The sequence below is a fragment of the Cornus florida genome, unplaced genomic scaffold, assembly GCF_030987335.1.
Source record: "Cornus florida cultivar Cherokee Brave unplaced genomic scaffold, ASM3098733v1 CherokeeBrave_3.0.0_Hap2_Chr02, whole genome shotgun sequence".
Lineage (NCBI taxonomy): Eukaryota > Viridiplantae > Streptophyta > Magnoliopsida > Cornales > Cornaceae > Cornus > Cornus florida.
This window is the reverse complement of record NW_026775572.1, coordinates 6,689,577-6,704,386: the sequence shown is the minus strand read 5'-3', so window position 1 is coordinate 6,704,386 and position 14,810 is coordinate 6,689,577. Positions and strand designations below refer to the sequence as shown.

Here is a 14,810-nt window from a genome sequence, read left to right as displayed (position 1 = left end):
ATTGAAAAAGAAAGAGAGAAAATCTCACCAGCAAAGGTCTAAGTCATGTAAACTTTCCGAAGCCGGATCGAATTCCACAGCAGAAGCATAGAAGGGACAATTTAACGAAGCGTGAAAGCAAAAACGCACTAAGAACATAAAAGTGATACCTATTGAAAAGGATTATGTAGCTTAGGTCAATGATATTCTTCTATATATGAACATATATATGTTTTGAGAAAGAGAGAGGGGGTCTGAGACAGCAGTGAAGTAAATAATTTTGAAGAGACAGAGAGAGAGAGAGAGCGAGAGAGAAATGGGGGGTTGTAAGGAACGGTTGTGTTCATGGTGTTCATCATCTTCATCGTTAAGGCTTCTGTTGTTTATGGTACCAATGGTTGTGGTGGCTGGGTTAGTGACCTCCAATTGGGTTTTTACTTCTCATGACAGTCTAAGGATATGGAACTCTTATGTGCCTCCTCTTTCATCATCTTCTGTATCATCAACAAAAGAAAAGGACAACACACATCCAGATTTGCAGCCAAGGATGGTAAGTGATAATCATATAGAACAACCTCTGTCAATTAAATCTTATCTTAACCCACAGGGATACAACCACCAGTAATTATATATATGCACACATGAATTTATTATAAATACACCTATAAAAAGTGTATGAATGTGTGTGTAATTTTAGTAGGCTTCAGCCTTTCAATGTTTTGTATGTTTATTTTATTTGCAGTTCCAATGCCATTTGTAAGGGCCTAAGGCTTTTCATCCAACTCACAAGTTTAAACTGTCGGAAAATATTGCATACTCGCCTCATATGTTCAAAGCTTTTGGAATTTGGTACAAAAACTCTATAACATTCTATTCCACCAGAAATTGTCTTCCTAAAAGCGGGAAGATATAGTAACAACCTGCATTTGGCGTTTAGCGTGACACCAAATGGGATTGAGCCTACTCTTATGTCACTAATAATGTCACTAATAAAGGGACGACCACTTGCCATCGGACTCAAAAACCTAAATTATAAGATAGTGTTGTATACTCCCCCAACGCATTCTCATCTGTATCCGGCATGGGACAAGAGCCCTTAAATACTATTCCTTTTGGTGAATGTGTAATTGTTTCTTTGACATTGTTGGTTCTCTCCAAGTTGTGATCATGCTTGAGTAGCAAATAGAAAATGGGTTATGAACTCCTAGGCAGTGGATAGTCCTGAATTGACGAAGAGGAAAAGCCCCTAGAGACTGAACATGAGTACATGACTGTTGATTAACTATAAACTAGTTTTTATTTTCTTGTGTTATATATGAATAATTAGTGACACGTGAAACAATGTTTGTCTTTAATTGGCAATGACACTAGCATTTTGTTGTGGTGGGATTGATATTTTCTTTACTTGAATAGGTTGGAGAGGAGGAGGAGGAGATCTTGAATGGACCTCACACTGTTCCTTTAATGAATGAGACTCACTCTAATTCCATTACTGCGAGATTACAAAAAAAGTGCAGCAATTTAGAGAGGCTGGAGGCTGGTCTTGGACAAGCTCGAGCTGCAATAAGAGAAGCCAAAAATGGAAATCAAACACTAGACCCTGACTACATCCCAAATGGTCCTATGTATTGGAATGCCACTCACTTTCACAGGTACCCATTTGAATGTTATAGCCTACTAAAGCCTTTTGATTTCGAGTCTCACCATTAATTCTTGGTTGCAACTTGCTGCAGGAGCTACTTGGAAATGGAAAAACAATTTAAGGTATTTATCTATGAAGAAGGGGAACCACCTGTTTTTCGTTACGGTCCCAACACGGGAATATATGCAATAGAGGGATTCTTCATGGAGAATATGGAAATCAGTCAGTTTCGGACTAGAGATCCCGAAAAAGCTCATGTCTATTTCCTTCCATTCAGTGTGACAATGATAACTCGAGTTATTTATGTTGCTGAATCCCATGAATGGGGTGCCATGAAAAATACAGCTGCTGACTATATCAGTGTCATTGCCAATAAACACCACTATTGGAATAGAAGCCTGGGAGCTGATCACTTCATGCTTTCTTGCCATGACTGGGTAAGACAACTCTGCTTTGCTTCCATTACTCTTATATGTGTTTGGGCCGCTACTATTTTTGAGAAATGTTTTGTGAAAACTCATTTGAGAACTGTCTTTTATTAGTTCTCTGAAAATAATTTTTTATTTTCTGAATTGCTTAGCAATTGTTGTGTTGTAGGGGCCTGAAATATCCTCTGCCATTCCTTACTTACAGAAGAACTCCATTCGAGCTCTATGCAACGCGAATACCTCAGAAAGATTCAACCCCTCCAGAGATGTATCCATCCCGGAAATCCGTCTCCAAAAGGGTAAAACTAGAAAGGGTAAAACAAAAACATATGGAATGATGGGTGGCCTACCCCCGTCACGACGTTCAGTCATGGTTTTCTATGCTGGAGGTGCTCATGGCTCCATTAGGCCAGTGCTAATGGAACATTGGGAAAACAAGGATGAAGATGTGCAGGTCCACCGGTACCTTCCAAAGGGTGTGTCATACTATGGCATGATGAGAAAGAGCAAGTACTGCATTTGTCCGAGTGGCTATGAAGTGGCGAGCCCAAGAATGGTGGAGGCACTCTACATGGGTTGCGTACCGGTGCTAATTAAGGACCATTATGTGATACCATTCAGTGATATTCTAAATTGGAAGACATTCTCTGTTATAGTCCCAGTGGAGGACATTCCCAATCTGAAGAAAATTCTAATGGGTATTTCTCTAACACAATACGTAAGGATGCAGAGGAGAGGTATTCAAATGAGGAGGCATTTTGAAGTCAATTCACCTCCAAAACGGTATGATGTATTTCACATGATACTTCATTCAATCTGGCTTAGAAGACTCAACATCAAAGTCTATGACATTGACGAACATTGACTGCTTCAATCTTCTGGTTAATTGATTTAATGGGTACAAAAGAAGAAAAAATAAAGTTCCACAAGTACAATTAACCATTGAAGCTGATAAATCAATCTTTACTAGGAACTGATTAAAGAAAAATTAGTGGTGCAACATATTGACGGGGTTCTTTGAATCAAGGAGGGTTTCTCCCTCATCTCTTAAAGATATATATATATATATATATATATAGTGTGTGTATATATATATATGCCCATCATACTAGAAGCTATATTCTACTTTTCCACTTGTGTCATCTACCTAAACTTATAGATCTTATTAGGAATGCATAGATTATCTGGGTGGCTTTAGTTTTCTAAGAGTTTAGGTTCTATTAACTATATGTGTGTAAACCTCCTTAGCTCTGGTACAGGGTCTCAGATGATCTATGTTGCTTTCATTCAAGAAAATTTGTCATGTAAAGCCTCACATCAATAAACATAATAGTTATGGCTGCACTGTATAAGAATAGTTAATTTTGTTGCTTAAATATATATATAATTATATATATACACACACTGAAGCAAGTGTGCCATGGATTGTAAAGAATATTGGTGAATGCAAACCATGACATTATTGGATAATGTTTATACTTAGAAACAATGTGATTTGTGTCTTAATATGCCTTCATGATATGACAAGGCCTCACATGTTTCAATTCAAATTTGCTGGAATGTTATATTTCTTCTCCTTAAATTCAAGTGTAATTTCAAGCTAATTATAATAACATCATAATGTTAAATTCTGGACCTCTCTGATTAAAATTTAAATCATTATATTTTTAGCAATTTGGGCTTTTACATAAACTTCACACTTTTTATTTCTGGAGGCTTTAAAGATGCTGTAATATTCTTCTTAAGATGTTGAAAGCATGGAATTTGTGCACCAACAACGCCTCTATATTGAATATTGATGCAGTTGCCTCCATAGTTCAGTAAATTAGTGCCTCTCGCGAATCTTAGAATGCTAGACTTTGACTCTCTGTATTTGCCTTAAAAAAAAAAAAAAAAAAAAAAAACTGAATATTGATATTGAGTACAATCCAGACCAAGAAATATTATTTCCAGAACCTATAAACAAAATAAACTTAAGCTGTAACTTGGTTTTGTTTTCCCAAAGAAACCTTATGAGAGAGTGGGTTTTGAAAAAGGCCTGCTGCAGATAACCTTTGGGCTCCAAGGCCCATAAACGAGAAAAATGCATTTATTATTAGTTTCTCGAGTGCTCAACGGCTCAGCCCTTGAATTGGATCACCCGCCATTTTGATAAATGCATCAAGTATTCTACACCATTTAATGAGCTTTGTTATCATGCATTTATTATTATTATTATTATCATTATTATTATTATTATTATCTGTTTTTGCCTTTTCTTTTTCTTCCTTTCATCAAATAAAATTGTCCCATATAAGCCTAGTTTGGAATTCAACAATTTGTCAATTTAGTTTAAAGATAAATTGAATCATTGAATATATAACTTTTTTCTTCATAATATCTTAATTCACAACTCAGCATAAAATCATTTTATATCTCCACATTTCATCATTTGAAGATGCTATTATTAACATTAAGAAGTAATTTTCATCCAAACTAATGGAGAAAAGAGGAAGTAATTTTCATCCAATTGAAGAAAATCTAGATGATTATTTTACATTATTTACATATATCGGACAACATTTACGATGATTATGTAAAGAAAAAATGGATTATGATTTTAATTTTTGGATATCCCTTCCCACATAATTAGGATATTTTTTTTGGTAAGTAGAGTATTATTATAGAAGGTAAAAGTTAAAACAAATGGTATATAAGAACATCTTCAACGATATGTTAAAATAATCTTTTGTGTAAAATATACACCGCCCATATGTAAATATTTTTCATCTCCAGCCGCCGTGTGTTAAGATACATTGACACATCACCAATGTGTAAATACACAACCTTTTTATACTACCAGATCAACATATTTCCTTTCTCATTCATCTTTCTCATTCCATTAAAAAATCAACTATATATTAAGTAGGTTTGTAAAAATTATGTGGAGTCCTGACATGACACATGGTTGGTTATTTTTGGGAGATATATTTTTACACAAAAGGTATAAAATAACCGTTGTAGCTAAAATTAAATAATCCAAATTTTTTTGTGTAAATCCATCAAAATATATATATACACACACCACGGTTGGAGATGCTCTGAGCATCTCTAATGGTTGTCTATATTTTATTTTTTTGGACTAATTATTTTTAACTCTAGTAATTATTTTATACATTTTTTGTAAAAATATATTTGTCAAATAATAATCAATGCCCAGTCTTCACATAACTTTTACAAACCGACTTAACATATAGTTGATTTGTTAATGGAATGAGAAAAAGAGAGGAGAGAGAAAAAATGTTAATGTGGCTGTGTAAAAAGGATTGTACAAAATAACAACAATTTTACACATTGGTAAGGTGACAATGTATCTTAACATACTACTGAAAAAAAAAAAAGAAAAAAAAAAAAAGAGTTTTACAAGTATATATTTTACACAAAAAGGTCTCTTAACACACTGCTGGAGATACTCTAAAATCATAACACACTCTTGTGGTCTCACACTTCTCCATTTGGTAGAAAGGAAGAAAATTAGATGGAAGAAAGAAAGAAAAAATGAAAGAAACATCCCTATGAAATAGATTGTATTCCTTCATCTTTTTGTTTGGTTGAATGGAAGATAATAGAGTGAGATAATACCTTATTTTGTTTGCTAGGAAATAAGAAAAGAGAAAGTGTTAATTATAAAGAAAAATTTGTAGTTTAAAAAGTTTTATAATAGCTTTGCCTTTTTTCTCTCGCGTCTTCCCTCCAAATATAGAAGGATAAAAACTTGTGAAAGAGAAAGATGATTCATTCATTTTTTCTTTTTTTCCTACCAAACGTAATTCTAATTAATTAATTAGATTAAACTCATAATCTAATAATATATAAGCAATATGTATATATAATACATAAGTAAAGTAATAATGTAACTAATGTCTATATAGAATATAGACTATATATAATATATATATATAGAATGTATAATTGTATATGTCTAATTAGAGAATGAAGTTTTCCTATATTTCCTCCACACACCTCTTTCATCCTTCCTATCAAACGAAGCATAAGTCACACAGAGCGGATGCAGGTGCGGGAGAATAAAAGTGACAAAATCTAAGTTATACATAGTGGGATCGGGAGCAGCAACGCATGCAGAGCGTGAGAGCAGCACCTATTTAAAAGAATTATATGACTTAAGTCTCACCTAAGGCTCTGTTTGGTTAGATGAAAATAATAAAAAAAATAAAAAATAAAAAAATTCTAAACACTTTAAATCTCACCTAATGCTCGATTTGGTTAGATGTAAAATTTTTTTTTTTTGCCTTTTACTTTGCACTTCCCATCATTAATTTCTATCTAACCAAATATATCTTTAAAAAAAAAGAGGAAAAAAAAAAAATTGTATTTCGGAAGAGATGAAAAATGCAACCAATAGAAATAATGCTCTTACACCTCGAGGTTAGGAAAGCAAGGGATAGTTATGTATGATAACATGAAACAACAAACAGGTTCAAAATCCAATTAGCAAGTGAAAGAACATGAATTCTTGCATTCTTGGCTTTTTGAAAATTTAAAATTTTTGGTTTTTGAAATTTTATTTTCTATATAGAGAGCAGGAGCTAGAGAAGTATAAATTGCTCTCTCTCTCTCTCTCTCTATATATATTTATATCAATTATTATATATTTTTTCAGTATTCTAGGCAGTAACAAGTCCTGGCGTCAATCCCAATTTGATTCAGAATATCAAATCCACTTCCCCAAACCTTATACATTACATAAGCAAAGTTATATTTTTGACTTGGTTTAAAATGATTTCCCCCAAATGAAGCACCAACGTTTACGTTACGAAGTGTGCATGTTTCTGATACACGAAAACTTGGCTTCATCGACGGATCTGACTAATGGCTACTTCAACCCCTTTTTGCTTTATGTTTACGTACTAAAATATCTATCATTTTATTGTTGAAAATTAGAGATATCTATGGTTTTTTTATTTATTTTTATTTTATTTTGACTATAGCAATTGCACATCAGCCTTCCTGTAAAAAGTCAAGGGGTCATTTAGCAACATTCATGTTTATCATGTGTTTAATGCTTAGAGTTTAAGTTTTTGTTTCTGTATTTTTGGGTGGGTGAGATTTTATATCTATTCTACTGAATACACATGTTAGTTTTGAGACCCGATAAGACATACTTGTGAAGGTGATATGTAGTGAAAATATATTCTATCATTATAATATCTCTATCAAATTATAATGAAATCTTTCTTTGACAAAAAACAATTGGTTACTTCACGAAATTATTCTCATATAAACATGAAGAAAGTGAAAAATAATTACATGTTAGGATGTAATGAAATTAAAATATCATTTCTCTTTAAAAAAATGATGTTTGCTTTGCATTCAGATCAAGTCAATACTCACCAATGGGCTCGCAGAGGCCTGTGAGTGCTGGTACTATTGTGTGTCTTTTTATTTTCGACTAAACATCTTCTTCTCTTAAAAATATTAGGGATACACAGTTGGACATTTATACGAGTCAACCTCAAATAATGTGAGTGATGAGTAGGGATACACACAGTTCAGTTTGGATTGAATTGGGAGTTTTTTTAGACCAAATCATTTATAACTGTTCTACTATTTTTAAAACCAGACCGACCCATAATGCCCATGATACCAAACCAAACTAAACCACGAAAAACTAATTTGATTCGGTTCAGTTTGTCGGTTATAATACATTAGGGAACCGACTGTGACCAGATGATAATCACATATGCATTGTCAATAATATCAAACACATGTGGAAGAAACAAACAGACAGTGACAAGATGACCATAAGGAAAAAAATACAACATTCCTTGTTTACCATTTACGAGGTTGGGAAAAGAAAAAGAAAAATACCATTTACAAGGTATTGGGAAAAGAAAAAAAATCAACTCAAAATTTCAAAAAATAAGAGAGATCAAGTACGGAATAGCTAATTTTTCAAATCTCCAACTATTATAACTATTTCTTGTCATGACTAAAAAGTATATACACTTAGTTCACTAACCACTATGAAGTTGAAAAGAATATATATATATATATATATATATATATATATATATATATATAAAAGTTATATAATGGTTCGGTCTATGCCGGACCGGTCCTGCAGGATCCCAAATCAAGATCGAATCAAAAAATTACGATTTCATAATTTTGAACCCAGGACCGGACCAAACCACTATATAACTAGCTTAAATGGCCTAGTTCAGTTCGGTCCGATCCGATTTTTCAATTTACCGAATTTTTTAAACACCCCTAATAGTGAAGAGGTGAGACACATTCAAATTCAAATGCAAAATCATTTTTCAAATTTAAAAGAACTCAATATTCCAAACGGAAAGTGTGTCGTAATAATACGTAGCTTGAGATACTAATAATTATTATTATTTTTAAACGCCAATATAGAATCTCCATATAAAATTCTGTCTACAAAATGTTAAAGAGGGACCATAAGTAGCATTCCTTTTTGGTGTTTAGATTATGACAACTTTTGTGAAATGCTAAGAACAAAAAAATAAAAAATAGAAATGGAGTAATTTGGACGAATACAAATTAAGTATGATAAATAGGTTTGCCATCCTTAAAAAAAAGAAAAAAAGAAGGGAGGAATAGAAAGAAAATAGCTACAACCTTTAATGAAATTTCTCTAATACTAATTTTACCCTTATTTTAAACAAAATTAGAATACCTTAATGCATGTTTTTATTCTCTTGTGCTCATATTATTAATTGAACGTGAACGGTATTTAACATAATCTTTATATTTATCTCATCACTTCTTATCTATATATTTTGTTGTGCCTCCTCTCTATTTTGATTGAACGTGAACGGTACAAACACAAGAATAACAAGACACAAGAGTATCAATGTTTTCCCTCTGCAATGAAAGGCTCTACATATATATATATATATATAATTAATTAATACTTTTATGTCAATTAAATAAGTATCTTATGATTTTATATTGTGGAGGATGGATTTTTTTTTTTTTTTTTTTTTTGAATGGTATTGTGGAGGATGGATTAATCTGTACTATGAATTGAACAGTCAAAGATAGATTCGGTATTATGTTTTTTTCCAATTTTGCATGAAAAACTAGTGTAGAAAAACAGAGTACAGTCACCAAACATTAAAACGCTTGCAATGGTGTAACCAGCTAGCGACTACCCGTTGCTCTTCCCACATCTATTTAACTCCTCCTCCATTCTTCTCACATTGTCAGGAAAGAAAGAGAGAGAAAATCCCACCAATCAAGTTACTTCCATATATGAACATATATAATGTTTAGAGAGAGAGAGAGGGAAGGGTCCGAAACAGCAGTGAAGTAAAGATTTTTGGGGAGAGAGAAATGGGGGATTGTAAGGGAAGGTTGTGTTCATGGTGGTCATCATCTTCATCGTCAAGGCTGCTGTTGTTTATGGCACCATTGGTTGTGGTGGCAGGGTTAGTGGCTTTACTGGGTCCAAAGACCTCCAATTGGGTTTTTACTTCTCATTACAGTCCATGGATATGGAGGTCTTCTGTACCTCCTCTTTCATCTTCTGTTTCGTCAACAAAAGAAAAGGACAATACACATCCAGATTTGCAGCCCAGGATGGTATGTTTAATTTTATTTATTTATTTTATTTGCAGTTCCAATGTCCAAATTTGAATTCATTTTTATGGTTTTTCAGTCGCTTTTTCAGTGATGATAGATTAGTTGTACTGCATAATAGTGCTTGATTCAATGAGGAAATGAATAGAAAATTTTGATTTTAATTTTCTTGATTCATCATAGTTATTTGTCGTGTAAAAGTAAAAGTAAATTTTACCCCTTTTGGAACATTTGTAATGGGCTGACAAGAACCTTCAACTCCTCAAAGGGTCACACATCGGATGCAGTGCTTGGTGTAACACTGGGCTCACTCGAAAGGACGATCAACGGATTAAAGATTAATAACACTTGTCATCTGATTAAAAAGTTTAAACTTTTAGACAGTGCTATATACGTGCCTTTAAATGCTAACTTTTTTTTCCAAATCCGATGTGGAACAACACCCTCAATCACCATTCCTTGTGAATGTGTAATTGTTTCTTTGACAGTGTTGGTTCTCTTCGAATTGATCGTGCTTGATTAGCAAATAGAAAACGGGTTATGAACTCCGCCTAGGCAGTGGAAGGTCCTGAAATGACGAAGAGGAAAAGCCCCCTGAGACAGTAGAGGACGGTTGATTTTTTAGTATGAACATTTTTTTTTTTAATTTAATGTTGTAAATAATTAATTAGTGATACATGAAATTAAACAATGTTTGCTTCTTTGTCAATGTCACTAGCAATTCAGCAATTTAGAGAGGCTGGAGGCTGGTCTTGGACAAGCTCGAGCTGCAATAAGAAAAGCCAAAAATGGAAATCAAACACAAGACCCTGACTACATCCCAAATGGTCCAATGTATTGGAATGCCACTGCCTTTCACAGGTACCCATTTGAAAATTAAAGCCTACTAAGCTTTGGATTTAAGTATTCGATCTCACCATTTGTTCTTCGTTGCAACTTACTGCAGGAGCTACTCGGAAATGGAAAAACAATTTAAAGTATTTATCTATGAAGAAGGAGAACCACCGGTTTTTCATTACGGTCCCTGCATGCACACATATGCAATAGAGGGATTCTTTATCCAGAATATGGAGATCAGTCGGTTTCGGACTAGAGATCCCGAAAAAGCTCATGTCTATTTCCTTCCATTCAGCGTGACAATGATTACTCAAGTTATTTATGTTGCTGAAACCCATGAATGGGGTGACATGAAAAATACAGCTGTTGACTATATCAATGTTATTGCCAATAAACATCACTATTGGAATCGAAGCCTTGGAGCTGATCACTTCATGCTTGCTTGCCATGACTGGGTAAGACAACCTTGCTTTGCTTAAAAGTGTATTATCATATAACCGTGTCTTCTATAGTTCTCTGAAAAAACTGTCAGTGTTGTAGGGGCCTGAAATATCCTTTGCCATTCCTTACTTGTACGAGAACGCCATTCGAGCTCTATGCAACGCAAACACCTCAGAAAGATTCAACCCCGTCAGAGATGTGTCCATCCCGGAAATCCATCTCCCAAATGGTAAAACAGATGCAATGATGGGCGGTCCGCCCCCGTCAGAACGTTCAGTCCTGGTTTTCTATGCCGGAGGTGTTCACGGCCCCATCAGGCCAATTCTACTAGAGCATTGGGAAAACAAGGACAAAGATGTGCAGGTCCACCAGTACCTTCCAAAGGGTGTGTCATACTATGGCATGATGAGAAAGAGCAAGTACTGCATTTGTCCGAGTGGCTATGAAGTGGCGAGCCCGAGAATGGTGGAGGGACTTTACATGGGTTGTGTACCGGTGCTCATTAAGGACCATTATGTGATACCATTCAGTGACGTTCTAAATTGGAAGACATTCTCTGTTATAATCCCAGTTGAGGACATTCCCAATCTGAAGAAAATTCTAATGGGTATCTCTCAAAAACAGTACATAAGGTTGCAGAGGAGAGGAATGCAAATGAGGAGGCATTTTGAGGTCAATTCACCTCCAAAAAGGTATGATGTGTTTCACATGATACTTCATTCAATCTGGCTTAGAAGACTCAACATCAGAGTCCATGACATTGAGGAACAAAATTCACTGATTAGTTGATATATAGTACTAGTTATTTATGCCATGAGTCTGATTGATTTGTAGAGGTTCAGTTGTGATATTGTGCAAATTTGTTTCATTCAATAAATTATTTGAAAGTATTTAGGTTGGAAAATGATTGGTCAGATTCGGATGACGTTATCATTATTCGTTTAGATTACGATGCTATCCAAGTCGAATAAATTGTTACAATTTATGAAATCGTCTCATGAATCATTTTCCTTCAGATTTTCTTTGTAAGCACAGGCTGCATAACTTAACAAATACTAGTATGTAAAAAAAGAAGAGCTGGTCAAATGAATTGATTGATTAGTTGGTAATCCTCGTGGTTTTGGGTTATGGGGATTCCAATATCAGTAAAGGGATAATCTAGTGGCTGGAACATTATGGGCTCAATGATACTTAGGCTTCGTTATTCTTTATTTGGTGACTTGGAAGGAAAACTTAATTACTACTCTTCATATGATTATAAATTTAAATCTACTTTCATGATAGGCTTACCGTTGACCCAGCTGATCAAGTGATGGTTGAGGTTCATTGGGATACATTTTCGGATTGAGTAATGCCAGACTTTGTGACACTTTGACTTGTTTGAGTGCGATTAACATGTACTATTCGAATACGTCTGTGGGCTCATTTGGTGATGAACTGGGAGCCTAGGTTCAGGCCTTAGTAGTGTGGGCCTCGAAAAGAGGATGGGAAACTCGGGCCTTTCAAAATTGTAGATGACATTAGGATGGGTTCGTGCTGGCTCAGCCCGTGTAGTCCTATTAAAACTTTCTGATTTTACACAGAGTTCTGTTATGTATGATCCAATGATTCACAGCATTCTACGTGGGATTAATTTTGGCTTTGAGATATACATATATATATATATATATATAAGATAGTATTTATTAAAGAATACTATCTTATTTATTAATATATATATATTTATATTTGAAAATAACGTAGTGTTATGTAATGAGAGATGAACTGATGTAAAAAGCTTTACTCTACTCAACCCATTTATTGAATTTCGGAAAAAAAAAAAAAAAAAAAAAAAAAAAAACTATTTATTGAAATTAGTTAAATACCTAAATTGGCATCCTTAAAATTAGAAAATAAGTTGTCAAGCAGGTTAAAACCATTATTGTATGGGCGTTAAGTTGGCCCTATATTCAAATATGAGGCTGACAGAGAGAATTGGGATGCAATTGCATCATTTTTATTCATTTCTTCATCAATCTTTGACCGTGTTTTTTTAATCTGAACCTCTATCTAATTAAGTAATTTGATTTTAAATTTTAATATCAATTTTGCAAAAGATTTATTCTCATGAGTTATCTAAAATTAATACATGTATAATTTATATAGAAAACAGTCTCTCCAAACTAAGAATATATATATATATATATATATATATATATATATATATATATTGATCCTTCAAGATTCGGCGATCGACAATGATAAGAGTCTCGTGTGTAGTGGGTTTGTTTCCTTTTTCTTAATATATAATGCATGATTTACATATTACTTAAGTAATCAATTAATTTTTATTGCTTAAAAATAAAAAAGAAATTACATTAGTGTTTCGTCAAAAAAAAAAATAGAAAACAATCTCTCGGCACCCAAAGTTAAGAATATATATATATTTGATCTTCCAAGATTCGATGATAGACAATGATAAGAGTCTCGTGGGGTGAGTTTGTTTCCTTTTTCTTAATATATAATGCATGATTCACACATTACTTAAGTAACCAATTAATTCTTGTTGCTTAAAAATAAAAAAGAAATTATATTTGTGTATTGTCAAGAAAAAAATAGTGACTTTGCTTATTCCGTTAAGGCGTTGGAGTGAAATATGTGATAAGAAAGAAAGTAAATTTTTTTTGGTTTTTTGAAAAAAAGAGAGAGAGAGAGGAAGGTATGTGTAATTAATGGAAATGTAAGATATATACTGTATATTTTACCTAGCAAATCTAAGATTTATTAGTCTAAATTAAAATTAATAATAAGAAGAAAGCAAAAAAAAAAATTAAGACCCGACCCACCGATCATTCAAGCCTATCCATCAGAATGACTCCCTCCAGCCAGAGACCACATTTAAAACTGCTCGAATCCCCAAAATACGCTCTCAATCATTCATTCACCACCTCTCTCTCTCCCCTCCTGAACATTCTCTAGGGGAAAACGAAGAACACATTGTTAACTGTTGGAATCATTAATTAATAAAGGTACGTCATGTCTGTCCCAAGAATGTCACTCTCTTTTTCTTTTTTCTTTTTCCTTTTTCTCGGAAATTCATGCAATTGTATATAATACTATCATGTATATAACCTGTCGATACAACTATATATATGGAGTAGTTGTGAATATTAATATCTGGGTTTGTGTCTTTAGACAGAGAAATGATTACAGTTCTGGGAATCATTAATTGGGTTTAATGAAAGTATGGGGATATTGAAAGAAACAATGTTGTGTGGCATGAAAATGAAATTAGAGAAAAAAAAATTCTTGTTTAAATCAATTTCTTTTCTTTCCTTTTTTATAATTTTTTATTTTAAGAAACCAATTCAATGCTATTGAATATTTTTACAAATTTAGAGTACATGTTAAGAAACAATTAATTAGCGTGGATATTTTGTTATTTAACTTTTAGGACCAACTTCGAAATATGAAAAGAGTATTCAGGATTGTTAGGTTCGTTTAGCAATTTGGGAATGATTTGGAAATTTAAATTCAGAGGAAAAAAGTATGGTTGGTCTTTAAACAATTTCGAATGGTCAAAAAATTATTTAATTTTGTTTTTAGAATAAAGTTCGACATCATCTGTTCGATGAAATGTCTAAGGATTTTTTTTTTTTTTTTTTTTGCCCTTTTTCTAAAGATGTTAGTAGGACTCCAAGATAGTAAAATGTCTCAAATTATTTCTTCATGGAAATTTCTCAAATCATGCAATTGGTTATCTCTAAGTTCAGATCGTTCGTGTTGTATAGTATAGTAGGTCTTAAACAAATTGGGAATATTTGGAAATTTAAAACCGGAGAAAAAAAGTATAGTAGGTCTTAAACAATTTTGAATAGTTGAAAAAATATTTCGTT

At 33.2% G+C, this 14,810-nt stretch overlaps 1 protein-coding gene and 1 pseudogene across 1 annotated transcript; both read left to right on the top strand.

The window, feature by feature from the left end:
• Positions 1–295: 295 nt before the first annotated feature.
• Positions 296–2,935, top strand: LOC132295602 (probable glycosyltransferase At5g03795; annotated as a pseudogene).
• A 6,476-nt stretch (positions 2,936–9,411) lies between these two features.
• Positions 9,412–11,724, top strand: LOC132295601 (probable glycosyltransferase At5g03795). The gene is made up of 4 exons (XM_059793910.1): positions 9,412–9,660; positions 10,376–10,518; positions 10,604–10,949; positions 11,035–11,724. The coding sequence occupies exons 1-4, from the start codon at positions 9,412–9,414 to the stop codon at positions 11,722–11,724; spliced, it is 1,428 nt and encodes a 475-aa protein (XP_059649893.1).
• The last annotated feature ends 3,086 nt before the right edge of the window (positions 11,725–14,810 follow it).